The 14403-nt window shown below is 37.4% G+C and overlaps 1 protein-coding gene across 1 annotated transcript in view; it reads left to right on the top strand.

The window, feature by feature from the left end:
* Positions 1-13501, top strand: part of PAFAH1B2 (platelet activating factor acetylhydrolase 1b catalytic subunit 2) — a 25841-nt gene extending 12340 nt beyond the window's left edge. The window contains exons 3-6 of the mRNA XM_019647502.1: positions 3838-3927; positions 5165-5281; positions 6448-6570; positions 10156-13501. Coding sequence (XP_019503047.1) covers positions 3838-3927; positions 5165-5281; positions 6448-6570; positions 10156-10434 — 609 coding nt within the window. The 3' untranslated portion in view covers positions 10435-13501. The remainder of the gene's footprint in view (positions 1-3837; positions 3928-5164; positions 5282-6447; positions 6571-10155) is intronic.
* The last annotated feature ends 902 nt before the right edge of the window (positions 13502-14403 follow it).

The raw sequence follows: 14403 nt of genomic DNA, 5'->3' as shown, positions 1-14403 counted from the left end.
GACAGCAACTTGTCTGTTCCCCTTTCCCCAATTCCCCAGCACTGTTCCCATCCCCACAATTCCCCAATAAAAATCTTTAAAAAAAAAAAAAAAAAAAGAGTTTGAGCTCTGAGCAACAGCGGTTCTATTCCTGGCCCGAGCTGAGCAGTTGCTGAGCTGCCAACAGGTGGCAGGATGACTCAGCTTAAAAAAAAGAACAAATTATGATTAAAACAAGTATTGAAGTGATACTCAATACTACCCGTGAAGTATTGCCAAAATATCAAACCCTAATGTAGACTTTACCACATATCAAGCAATAGCTGGAAGCAATAAACACGTTCACCACCACCACAAGAATGCAAAGGACAAAATGAAGACTACGGGAGATTCTATAGGTTATCAATCACATTTCTTAGAGAATAAGTTTGGGAGATGGTGACAGATGGAGGGGGAACTTGTAGATTAAAAGTGACTTAAGAAACAAATTGTTTGGATCCTGATTTTTTTTAAAAACTAAAACAAAAAAATGTTCTGACATTGAATTTGAACACTGGTTATTTGTTGATGTTCAAGAATTACTATTAATTTGGGGAAGTAGAATTGGTATTGTCATTTTTTAAAATTCCTTTAAGCGGTACATACTGAAATATTTATATATGAAATGCTATATCCTCAGTTACCTTCAAAATAATTTGAGGCTGGATGGGGCAGTAATTTGGGGAATGACTGAACTAATTGTGGCAATAAGTTAGATGACTGCTGTAGCTGATGATAGATACGTGGAGATTCGTGTGTTTTCTTTTGTGTATGTTTTATATTTTCCATAATAAAAGGTTTTCAAGGATGATATTGAAAGACTTGACTATAGATAAATTTAATACAAATCATATCAAAACATTAACCAGAAAAAGAAGGCTTAGGAGCAGACTGAGGAAAAGATCAGCAGTAAATATTAAAGATGAAGCATTGATATTTTTTATCAGTAAAAATATCCTGAAAATACCACTAGATAAGTATCTCAATAAACATGACAGGAAGTGTTTAGCTCTTTGTATACAAAAGTACAGATTTAAACAATGGGAAGAGAAAGGAGGGAAAGAAAAATACTAATATCCAGTGCAGGTGCGAATATGGTAAAACCAGTTCTGATACGTTGCTGGAGCCAGGATAGATGTAGCCCTTTTGTTAAGAATTTGGAACTATATCCAAGGTCCATGAAAATATTAATCTCCTTTGACTTAAGAATTCCCAAAATGTAACAAATATGTGTAAATTTTTTCACAGTAAATAAGAGGCGACTGGCAAGTCTATCAATAGGAGAAAAGGCTAAAAAAAAAAAATGGGTGTGTCAATGGATGCATTCAGTAGGATATTATGTGGCCATTAAAAATTATGGTTCTGAAAATCATGTAGCTATGAGTACATAGAAAAATACTTCCTAGTATACCATTAAGTAGAGTTACAATGGCTGCTATTTATTGAGAACCTACTGGGTGCCAGCCAAAAACTGGGCCCCTTTCCTAGAACTCTCATCTTCACAGCTCTAAAACAGAGTTGCCAGCACTTGTGGGAAAAAAGATTAAGATTATGTACTTGCTTAAGGTCAGCGGATCTAAAAGTAGACAAGCTAGATTTGAACATAGGTTTTTCTGTCCTGAAACCACTGTGCCAGAAGGAAGTATACATAATAGCTCAACTATGTAAAATAAATGGTCAAGAAGAAAAAAACCCAAAATAGTAATAGTTACAGAGTTAAGATGGTAGGATTAGAGGTGTTTTGTTTTGATCTTTTATATTTTTTCCAAACTTCCCTGCTTTTATACTTAAAAGGAAAATGTTGAATATTATTGTAGAACTGTTAGAACGGCAGAGCCTCAATTCCATGACATTCTATAAATGTGAGCTACTTTATTGAAAGGCAGTTTGGACTATATATAGTACACACAGTCGAGAATGATGTGAAAGTGCACCTGCTCACTAGCTGAAGTTTTATCCTTGCTCATCCCTTCAGTTTAAAAATATTTATTGAAACAAGAGTAATTTTTATTTTTTTATTATGTATTATTTATTTTAGCTGAGCCATCCTGCCACCTGTTGGCAGCTCCGCGGCAGCTCAGCTCAGGCCAGGCATCGAACTGGCGATCCTGTTGCTCAGAGCTTGTACTCTTGAGTGAGCTCTTCACCAACTGAGCCACTCGGCCGACCAATAGTAATTTTTAATAGTAATTTATTTACACGAGACATGGACATGAGAATAAAGAAAAAGCAATCCAAATCCCATCACCTTAAGAGAGGAAATATTTCAATAAATTGTCGAATTATTTCCAGAAGTATTTTTGTATTTACACCGATAGCAGATGAATATCTCAGTTCTACCACAGTGTCATCTGCCATAGGTATTATCAGCAGATAAATAGTAGCTCTACCTTAATTCCTAGGGGGAGCATAACTGAATGTAGTTTGAGAAAAAGAAACAGCATTTGGACCTTTCTGTAGGACTGGGTTAGGGACCTGTTGCCTAAAGCATCGTGTAAATTTGTTTCAAGGATGAATATAAAAATTTAAACTTTGTCCTTTATCATTGACAGGTAAAATCCATTTTAAAAAGTATCTTGTGCCTTTAGAGCAAAGAGAAGCATTCCAGGACTAAGTCACTACTGCTTCTAAACTTGGATTAGACTGAGAAAGGCTGGGGTCCTAGTTTGCCAGTGTCTCACATTTGGAGTTAACAGACATTTTCAAAGGCATATTAAAAACATCCAAATAAAATACATACCTCTTGAATGGATAGAAGAAATAGATATAATACTTTATCCAACCCTTGGAACAAGTGGAAAGATTGACTATGGATTGAATATTAGATATTATGGGATTATTCATTTTCTTAAATGTAATAGTTTATAGGAGACTGTCCTTATACTTAGGAGATGCATACTGAAATGTTTAAGGGCGAAGAATCACGATGTTTGTAGCTTACTTGCAAATGATTCAGCAAACACACACAATGATAAAGCAAATATGGGGAAATATTATTGAATATAGATGGAGGATGTACAGGTGTTCATTGTATTACTTCAACTTTTCTGTATGTATATCTGAAATTTTCCTTTTAAAAGTTTGATGAAAATATAAATTTTTTTAAAAACATGTTAAATGTATTTTTTTTTTTTAGATTTTTTTTTATTGGGGATTTTGGGGGATGGGAACAGCGCTGGGGAATTGGGGGAAGGGGAACAGACAAGTTGCTACTGTTTTTTGTTCTTCAGTCTAGTTGTGGAGGAGGTTGCTTCACTGGCCCAAGTTGGCACCATCATTGCGCTCTTCCCGGGTGAGGCAGATCAGTCGCCGGCTTCTGGATGGCCGCTCACTGCGGCTGCTGGCCGCTCACGCTGGCTGCTGGCCACACACGGCAGCCCATGGCAACCCACTGCCACAGGGGCTGTAGCCTACGCCGTCGCCGGCGACTCACGGCAGCCCAGCTCCAGGTTGAGCTGTTGTTCAGCATCTTAGATGCAGAGGGCAGTGTCACTGACCCTCATATGTGGGATCCGAACCGGGGCCTCTGGCGTCCCAAGCCAGTTCTTAACCATCGCGCCACTCGGCCGGCCCTAAATGTATTTTTATCTTTTGGTTTCAGTAAAACTCCAGTTTTCTTGAGCATACTAGAATTGATCATATGGTAAGGGTGGGAAGAAAGTTCCAGCTTTAATTGCAAATCAAGGAATCAACTTTAGCAACAGACCAAATAGAATGTTTAACAACAGAGTAACTAGTTAGACAACTGTTCTGGCTAGTCTAAGAAATCTCACAGGGAAAGAAATGCAGTTTGTAATTTTTATTTCTTCTTTAAACCAGCACAACAGATTCGTCCTCGACTGTAAAGACAAAGAGCCTGATGTACTGTTTGTGGGGGACTCCATGGTGCAGTTAATGCAGCAATATGAGGTAAAGGTGGAAAGAAGGGGGAGGGAGGGGCAGCTCTTGGCTGTTAGTGTAAATCTGATATTCATCGCTAGCAAACTTTCATTCTGAGCTGAACCTATAGACTTAGGCATGATACTTAGGCATAGGTATTACAGAATCTCTAATTCAGAGTGTAAAGGAAATCAGACCTATCTAATGGAATTCTTTGTGCCATTAAGCGTGATGAGAGAAAAAAAATTACCATTGTTTATAAATAAACCTCCCTTTTTTGCCTTGGCTTTCAAGAATTTTCACATTATATTTATTATATTTGTCCTAGTCATGATTTTCAAGTTTTACTATTTGTGTTTTACTATTTTTTTTTAAATTTTATATATTTATTTTTATGTTTTTTATTGGGGAATTGGGGGAGGGAACAGACAGGTTGCTGTCCTTTTGTTCTTCAGTCTAGTTGTGGAGGACACCACTTCACTGGCCCATGTTGGTATTGTGATCATTGCGCTTTTCCCGGCTGAGGCAGATTGGTCGCCGGCCATTGGACAGCCGCTCATGGCGGCTCACGCCAGCTGTTGGCCACTCATGCTGGCTGCCTGCCACTCACGGTAGCTTATGGCAGCCCCACTGCAGCCTGCGCCATCGCCTCATGGCAGCCCAGCTCCAGGTTGAGCTGTTGTTCACCATCTTAGCTGTAGAGGGTTCAGTGTCACTGGCCCATGTGGGATCTGAACCAGCGGCTGTGCTGCTCAGAGCTTGCGCTCCCAAGCCAACTCTTAACCAACGAGCACTCGGCTGGCCTATTTTATGTATTTTAGTAGTGAGCTGTTCCAAATCTTTTTTTAAGGTTAGGCATTCTTCCAAGGAAAATTTAAAAGAAAAGATAGCTTCATTTCTTTTTGCCTCCAGCACTCTAAATTTCTTCATCTCGTGTTTCTACTTCACCCTGTTCCTTTAAATGGTTGAATAAAGGGAAAGAAGAGTTTATTGAGTTGGAAACTTAATTATAAATGTTGCTGCCTCTTAAGGGGCATCAGGTTGAGTTGCAACTCTGTTCCTGAATTGAGACATAGTGCTGCATGACGCGCTGATCTATACAATGGCGTCTTAGAGCCGTTCAGATTGTGAGTAGCACACCAGTTTGCAGTGTCCTGTTTGAATACAGAAAATGGAAAGTGTTAGTTCAGATGTCTTACAACACATTGCAATTGAGGGATTTTATTTCTTACGATTTTTAGCTTAAATCAAGTTTTTCTCTTTTTAGATATGGCGAGAGCTTTTTTCCCCACTCCATGCACTGAATTTTGGAATTGGGGGAGATACAACAAGACATGTTTTGTGGAGACTAAAGAATGGAGAACTGGAGAATATTAAACCTAAGGTGAAATGAAGCTTATTTTTTAAAGAATATCATTAATCTTGAGTCTTTTTCAGATAGTTAAATTGTCTGAAGCTGATAATAAAAAAAATTGCTTCTTTAAAGCATATTTCACAATTGTTCTTTGTTTCATGCCCCTTTTAAGATAAATGATATTGTCATTGCTTAAGAACATTGTAAATACACATTTAATTAAGATATCAGTGTATTGCTTGCTTGGGTGGTATTTGTAATTGTTACAACTGTCTTCTTCACCTGTAGGAAGAGATGTGATGCTAATGTTCTGTGAACCTGAGGCAGTATGAGGGGGAAACTGGGCCATGAGAGCAGGGCCAACATCCACTTCAGGAAGTCATTTTGGATCTGTTTAACCATATAAACAAATGTGGCATAATCAAAGCCTCCCAAGTTCTTCTGAAGAAAATTTGAAGCAGATGTGAACAAAGGTTCACCATAATCATGTAACGAGCACCTTATCACATTATAGACGTCTTGCATATAATTTTTTTTTCAATCCCAAATGAAGAAAAAGACAAAACTGATTCACTGGTAACAGTTGCTCTAATTGTATTTTATTCATTGCCTTTCTAACAAAAAAACTCATCCATGTTCCTCTCTTTTGTGACAGGATGGAAAGTTACTTCGTTGAGTCATAGTAAAATGTATGTCTCTGGATGACAGCCACTTTATAAAATTAATTTTTTTAAAGAGAAAAACCTGTTAAAAATGCATCCAGTGACTCTTTTTGTTGAGTGCAACTGTGTATTTATACCCATTACAGTCTCTTGGGTACTTTCGTTATTTTTTTCCTAGAAGGTACTTTTAGTGAGGGAGACTTAATGGTATGGAGCGAACATTTTCCCCCAGGTTTCTTAGATTTCACTTTATTTTAATTTTTTTGACATGCAGGGGTTTTTTTTATACATTGATTTTATTATCTTTTTAAGAGATTAGCTTTCAACCCCACATTAAAAGAATTCTCTTATTTCCTTCTAATACAGTTTTACCACTTAAGTATTAATCTTCTTGGAATTTACCCTGATATAGATGAGGCGTGAATCAGTGTTTTACGGTGGCTGCTCAGTTGAAGTTATCCAGCACCATTTGAGAATCTCCTTTATTCCTGGACATTTATCTCCCTTCCCCCCTTTTTCTTTCCTAAATTATAGGTCATTGTTGTCTGGGTAGGAACAAACAACCATGAAAATACGGCAGAAGAAGTAGCAGGTGGAATCGAGGCCATTGTACAACTTATCAACACAAGGCAGCCACAGGCCAAAATCATTGTATTGGTATGTAGTCTTTGGGTGGGTGGAGACCTTGATGTCATTAGGTCAGGTGAGGAATCTTTTAGAAATATGATCGTTCATCAGCATAAAGAATCTTTAGGTAGAAGCAGTTTATGATACTCCTGAGACACTTTTCCCTGATATATCCCATTGTCTTACTGGTCTCCTTTCCCAGACCAGTTGTGGGGTCATCTTTTATCTGCTTATCCTTGTTTAAAAGTGGAAATCCTCTTTGTTGTCTCAGGGGGCCTTATTTATTATTTTTTTTTACTGTCTTCTGATAATTTTTAAAACTTCATAAGAGACTTGTCCTAGTCCTGTGTCTCTTTTTATTAGATCTCAGTTTGGATTAGCTTAGATACATTGTTCTGTTGCACTGTTAATATGTTAAAGGCGGTCTATTTATTAGAATCTCTAAATTCTCTATCACATCAGAGATTCTGTCACCAAGAAAATGGGTCTTTATAGTCTTACCCCTAACAGAAACTGTTGTCCTTTGTAGAGTTAAAGCATTAAGTCTTCATTATCTCAGAGATAAATAGCCGTCTATTTGAGTGTAAAAGTTTACCTGTAGTTATTCTTAGCCCAATTAAAAATGTATATTTTAGCAAAATCTGATAAGTATTCAGTTCTTTAATGAGACAGTGTTAAGAAGGTAGTAACTTACTCAACAAACATGTGAAAATTACTATTCAGAAGGTACTAACTATCCTAGGTCCTGTGTATACAAAAACAGAAAGACGTAGTCCATCTCAAGGCTCACAGTCTAGTGAATGGACACAGCAGCATAAAGAGAGAATTATTATACCGTATGCTTAATGGGAGCAAGGGGAGAACAAGGTATATTTTAGACATAAAAGTTGATATCTAAGTTTAGTTTTAAAGAATTAATTGGTCTCCAGACAAATGAAGATAGGAAGGAAGGGAAAAAGAACATTATCAAGGGCTTATACATGTGTGTGTTTGTTGGGTTAGTGAACAAAAGTGCTAGAAGAATTTTAGGGTTGTCACTGAATAAAGTTTGAGACTGGGATGGTTAGGAGAAAGGCCACAGCCGGGTCATGTAGGAATTTGTATGCCATGTTAGGAGTTTGGATTTTTACCTTATGGGGGATGAGGAGCCAGGTCGTTTTTTTTTTTAACGTGGTATCTCATTTAATTTAATTTAATTTAATATAATTTAATTTAATTTAATTTACTTGTTTATATCTTGCCTTATTCTAGAAAGGATTACATTGTGGTTAAGAGTCCACCTCTTAAGTACAGTGCCTGGTACATAGTAGTTGCTTTGGACGTATTTGTTGCATGAGAGTTGCTAAATAAATCCTCCATAAATATTCTTTGTTTCACCCAGACTTTTAAATTTGACATACAGTGGTTCTGCCTGCACTAAAACATTGGCAATAATCTAAATAGTCAACCCAACGGGGGAATGATTGCACAAGTCATTGACCGTAATAGCACTAATCATAGGACAATTACAAGGACTGTGTGAAAACGATGACGTATGTAAGTGAAAAATTGGAAAACTAAATAATATATATATTTTATTTAGAATTACTTAGAAGTATACAATTAGAAAAGGCAACAATTAAAGTAGTTGTTACATGGTAAAGGGATTAGGAACATAATATTTTTCTTTTTTCAACATAATATTTTAGCAATTACTAATTATTATAGGGGGAAATCACATGGCATACCTTTGGTACTCATATATTAAGGACAATACATGCAAATATATAAGCTACTTTTTTCATCCTTGCTTGAAAATTCCAATAGGTATGGTGCCATGTTCCCGAGGCTTAATCATTCTTTATGGCTTTGACTGCTGTGGCATTCTTTGAAAGGCAGAACAAAATACTGGGGGTGCCAAAAAAATGTATACACATTTTAAGATGCTGTCTATGTATTACTTTTCGAAGTTGAATTGAATTATGTAGCAATGTATAGCATGATGTTCGTTCAACAGATGGTGTTAATCAAATGCTAGCATCATTCATTGTATTACAATTTTAATACAGTTTTTTCCTTTCTTAAAATGTGTGTACATTTGTTTTGGCACCCTCTGTGTATATTGTTCACTGGCCATTCTTCCTGGTTGCACATTATATCTCAACCAGACTGATATGTCAGCACTGAGGGCTGCTCTTTGTTAACTAGGAGATGCAGAGCTTTATACTTTTAACAGTCATATAAACTAGGGTTTAGGATAACCTCATCTGTGACATTTTTGAGGTGCTTAACAAGGAAAGGAAGAGTCATAATTCTCTTTTGGAACTATAGTCACACAATAAATTGTAATCAAGGCCCCAACATTTTGCTAAAAAAATTTAAAACAAGTATTTACTCTGAGTATAAAAAATTTTTTTCTTTTCTTTTTTTTTTTTTTTTTTAATTTTTTTTTTAATTTAATTGTGGAGGGCACAGCTCAGTGGCCCATGCAGGGATAACCAACTGAGCTAACCGGCTGCCCCCAAAATACTATTTTTCTTTTACTAGAATACCTACAGAAAAATTACTTTTGTGAAATAAGACCTCCTACCCATACTCTGTATGAGAAACGGATGGCAAAATTTTGGCCTAAATAACAATAACTGATTGTGTGACATCAGCTATAAACCAACTGAAAGGTCAGGATATCTGACAATAATTTTATTATAATAGGTTTGATTATCTGTAAAGGCCATTTCTAGTTTGAGATGTTAAAACCTTGCTCTTACTATATGAAACCAGGCTTTTATCCATATCTGATTTACCTAAAAGTTAAGAATGAAAGTTAAAAATGAATTTAATACATATCTCTGTTTTAACACACCAAATATTATGTGTCTTTTAATTCATCAAGACAACATTTCTTCCAGCTGTTTCTCATGTGCAGTACAATAGGTTCCATGTGGCATTAACAAATAGGTGTATATTTGAGCTAGATGATTCTGGTGACTATGTTGAGAATGATGTGAAGGGAAGACAACACTGGAGGTCGGAAGACAGGAGGTTTTATATTAATTGAGGTGACTGCTATGATAAATTCCCTAGCCATAGCAGTGTATATAATCAGAATAGAGAAAAAAAGAATGGATTAGAAAATAGTACTCAAAAGCTGAGTGATTTAATGATAAGTAGATAAAATACATGGGATGAGAGACTCGGGATGTTGGAATGCCCAGTTGGTAGAATGTAGAAGGATCATAGTTTGCGGGGAAGATAATGAATTGCTTTGGGGCATGTTAAGTCGGTGGCACCTCAGGAACATTCGGGTCTGGTTCTGCAGCCGACACTCAGTATGTAGTTCTGAAGCTCCAGAACGAGATCTGGGCTGGTGTTTACAATAGGAAGAGCAGTGGACTGAGGAGAAGACCCTGCTGAATACCAGCAATTCAGGGACAAGAGGACAAAGAGGAACTCATGAGGAAACTGAGAAGGAATGATTAGAGAACTTTTATTAAAACCAATCTAGTCCAGTGTTCCAGAAATGAAAGGTGTAAAAAGTGCCAAATGGGCGAGTGTCCTGGGAGTGCCTGAAATCACAAATAAGTAAGTAGAGAAAAGCCAGTGACTTCTCATCTTATGTTCTCTGCTCTTCCCCAGGGTTTGTTACCTCGAGGTGAGAAGCCCAACCCTTTGAGGCAAAAGAATGCCAAGGTGAACCAACTTCTCAAGGTTTCCCTACCGAAGCTTGCCAATGTTCAGCTCCTGGATATAGATGGGGGCTTCGTGCACTCGGACGGTGCCATCTCCTGCCACGACATGTTTGATTTTTTGCATCTCACAGGAGGGGGCTACGCAAAGATCTGCAAACCCCTCCATGAACTGATCATGCAGTTGTTGGAGGAAACACCTGAGGAGAAACAAACCACCATTGCCTGACTGGCTCCCATCAGTGTTAATAGCATCCCAGCTCCCTCAGATCAGTTATGTCACTGGCACTACAGAATCCTTCTCTTTCTTAAGGCACTTTGCATTGTAGAATGTTCCTGGATGTTCATATCTAGTGTTTGAAGGGGAGGAAGGATTTAAATTGGTTCTGTACATAGAAAGTTTTGTTTGACACAGGAGAAAAATTAGCCAAGGAAGATTGTTTAAATTCATTTGAAACCAGAAGGGGACTTTTTAGTTGTATGTGTGACACATTTGTTGAATTATCACTGTTTTTCCTAGGACAACATCAAGCCTAAGTACTGAACAAAATGAAGATTCTTTTCTTGGCCTTTCTTTCTGTGGATTATGTCATATATAATAATGATCAGAATCACACCTACTTGGCTTTAAAACATGTTTTTGTTTTTGTTTTCCAAGTTTTTAAGGTTCTTAATTTAGCCTTTTGTTTTTGTTTAGCTTTACTTATATGTATTCTCAGTGTTTTAACATACAGCATCAGCTTGGACATACTTGTCATTCAAATGTGGGAGATGCTATAGTTACAAGTAAATTTGTTCCACTCTCGTAGTCTTTCCCAGGCTTAGCAGTGAAAAATAGGTTTTGCCCCAATTAGGGGACTCTGTGGAGGGTATTATTTTTATGCTGCTGAATATCATGTCTATAATAGACCCATGCATGCAGCTTTTCTGCCCTATTTTTTGGTCCTTGTTGACATTACAAGCTTTTAACACATTTTTGACCAAGGAGCTCTGTTGCTGACCAAGGAGCTCTGTTGCTGGAAGTGTAAGTCCCCAGCCAGTTACTCTCATGATGATATTACTGATGTGTGATTCATTCTTGTGTGGTGTCCTGTGCTCTAGCGTTTGTAGTGCTATCTACATTCAGAGTTCTGGTCTGTTTTGTTTGTTTTTCCTTTAAAACCTGTTACAGTTTCCTTTTTTTGGGAAAAAAAATCAGAACTTTTATTTTCCATTCCATAAGCCCTGCCCTTATTTCAAGTTTACTAGTGTCTTAAGGTGTATATTTTATTTTTTTTATTGGCCTAGTTTTTAAATTATATCAGTCTAGAAAAATTTGGCCTTTTCTTATGGGGAAACAATGAAGCTGCTCTTCATGATAAGACATTCTACTTGATCCCACCAGCTTAGTAAAAAATAACTAGGTTTGTTTAACTTTCAAGATTTCTCCTTAATGTGTCTTCATCTGAAAATTTCTGCAAGAGAGCTCTTTATAATCTTAATGCATTGAGCTACAAGAACTGCCATTTTTACAATAAGGGACAATAGATGGTTTATTGTTCAATATACCTATGAAATATGTACAAACTGGATCTGCAAACAAATATTTTCAACTGGACCAGGTGGGTATTGAAGTAAACCATCCAAATGTGCTCTACAATGAGTCTGCTTAACGTTCAAGTTTAATAACTAAGGCATATGTTTTATGTTTTGCTTGCAAGGCCAGTAGCAGTGCTTTTGTGTGTTGGAGGGGGTTGCTGACTCATGCTGAGAGCCACTTCTGATTGAGAGGGATAGAACTTGGGCTGATTTGTTTTCTTGTTAAGCCTCTTTTTAGGAACTATTTTTGTTTTTGCTTTTTGTCTTTTAACAAAAAATACATACTTTTCTGAATGTATCATGTCTTCATTAACAGGAAATACACGTGTTTACTAAACTTTTTACTGTATTAAAATTTCCTTTTTATTTTTAGTAGCCCAGGTTCTTGAATTTTTCAAGACAGATTTTTTTTTTTCCCCCTTAGCTGAGTTATAGTTCTTGGGAGAGGAATTAATGAAGCCATGATTTTGTGTGTGAAAAGACAGTTTCCTATCCAGGTCTTCTGTTTGTCAGAGGGTGGGATTATGGTCCAAACACCCATTAGGTTACTCCGGCAGCATAGGCTTTGAGCTTCTTTTAACTAAGGATTAATATCCTTTTGTGAACTGACCTTCAGCTCCTTTGCTTATGTGTATAAACCTCGGATATTACTACATTTTCTATCTACCAGAGCTATCAAGCAATAGTATTTGAATCACTGTCCCTTTAAGTGAAAGTCTGCCCCATTGCTAATGTGCAGATGTTGAGTCTGCTTTCATTACTTGCCAGCTTTCTTAACACTGCTTTAGGCAAAAAGTGTTCATCTATTTTTCTTTTATTGACATCCCAGTTTGCTACAGTGACAGAACTTAATGCTTAATCTTTGGGTTTATATATATATACACACACACACACACATGCATTTATATAAATTTAATGCATTGTCCAAGTGAAATATCCTAGTTGTCATTGTGATTAAGGGGCCAACTTTCCAGGCAGCTAGCAGAGGTATTATTCTGTTCCTCTCCCAGCACATTTTAATTCCTTTGGCCACCCATTTCTGCTACATTAGGTGGCAGCTGGTGATGGCACTATAAAGATTTCTGTGGTCACACCTGGAATGTGGCAGGTGGAAGATGCACTGCCAGGGGTGATCTAGGGCCTGTTGTTTTGCTGCCCACAATAGACTGCCATGGGCAGTGCTCTGGCTGCCAACTTGGGTCTATTTGTTGAGGGCATCTGCCTAAACCTGAATCTTCTGTCAAAAACCTTAACACAACAAAACAAATGTTGAGTAGCTTATGCCCTGGTCTTAAGAATTCTCTCTTGTTAAAATTCCAACTTTCTTTTTAATTTTTTTTAACCTAGTCACTGTTTACAGGTGTATGCTAAAGCCTGAAATGCTGTTTGTGCTGTGTATGAGCATTGCCAGTTTTATATTTATTACAGTGAAGAAGAAACTAAAAATATTTGAAAATGTGGAGCATGTCCATGCTCCTAAATCTCTGGGTGCATGTGGGAGAAGTGAGTTGGGGTCTCTTGGAAGGAGGATTTTTGGAGTGGGGTCTCCCAGGCTTCTCCTTGGTGTTCCTACTTGGGGATCACTGCTGCTAGCTGATGGAACTCCCCCTCCCCCCCAACGGAAGTTTGTGATTCTGCTTTGGCAAAGTTTCATTAACTAGTAGATCTCATTCTGTTTTAGTGCATATTTCAATATAAATGTAAACATTTCACTCAAATGTGCTGTCTTTCTGCCTCCTTTCTCATAGTATAAATTCCAATGGAGAAAAGAAGGGGTGGTTTTTTTCCCCCTACCTTATCACAAGCAAATTGGATACTTAGATCATCCTGCTTCTGTTCTGTGGAACTGAATGTACCAAGCTGACCCTCATCACTTAATCTCCTCAGGGATGTAGGATGGTAGGGTGGGATGAGCTGATATAAGGAATCCTAAGTAGATAAGTGGGAAAATCATCAAAGGAAATATTTCAGATTGGTTAAGAATATCTAGCAGATAAAAACGGAATTAACTCTCAAACCATTAAATCGACCTTTTGACCCGTTTTCCTAATTTCAATCTTTAGAATTTATTCACATTAAATGCCCCAATTTCCACTCTTTCTCCATTTCTCATACTAATAATCACTAGTTTTTCTTTTTTACACTTTGGAATATCTACTGTTGCTCCCATCTTGAACTTAAGTGCTTTAAATTAATTGGACTCTTCTGAGTTCTGTGCCATCTAGGGGAAAAAAGCCTCAGCTTAATATTTCCCATCTATTAACCACCTAAACATTTTATGTAGGTGCACCCCCATTTTACTGTTGGCTGAGAAGCCCGGGGGGGGGTGTTGTATCTTTTTTAAGGTGAGGCGTAATTTAAATGGGTGAGCTGGGATTTGAACGCAGCTTTGCCTCACTTCAAAATCCTTGACCTTGCCACTACTCATTCAACCTCGAATATTGTTTTAGCTCTAGATTCTGACTCACTGAGTTCATCACAGACACATCACTAGTTTCATTAGAAAGCCGTGGCAATAAAATGACACTCTTCTCACCTGGATCAAGGCAACAGCTCCCTTCAGTCTTTCTGCAGTCATACACTTCATTTCCATTTTCCCTGTGGTCCTGGAATTATTAGA

Source organism: Hipposideros armiger, unplaced genomic scaffold, assembly GCF_001890085.2.
Source record: "Hipposideros armiger isolate ML-2016 unplaced genomic scaffold, ASM189008v1 scaffold_111, whole genome shotgun sequence".
NCBI lineage: Eukaryota > Metazoa > Chordata > Mammalia > Chiroptera > Hipposideridae > Hipposideros > Hipposideros armiger.
The sequence above is the reverse complement of the archived record's forward strand: the minus strand, read 5'-3'. Positions and strand labels throughout refer to the sequence as shown.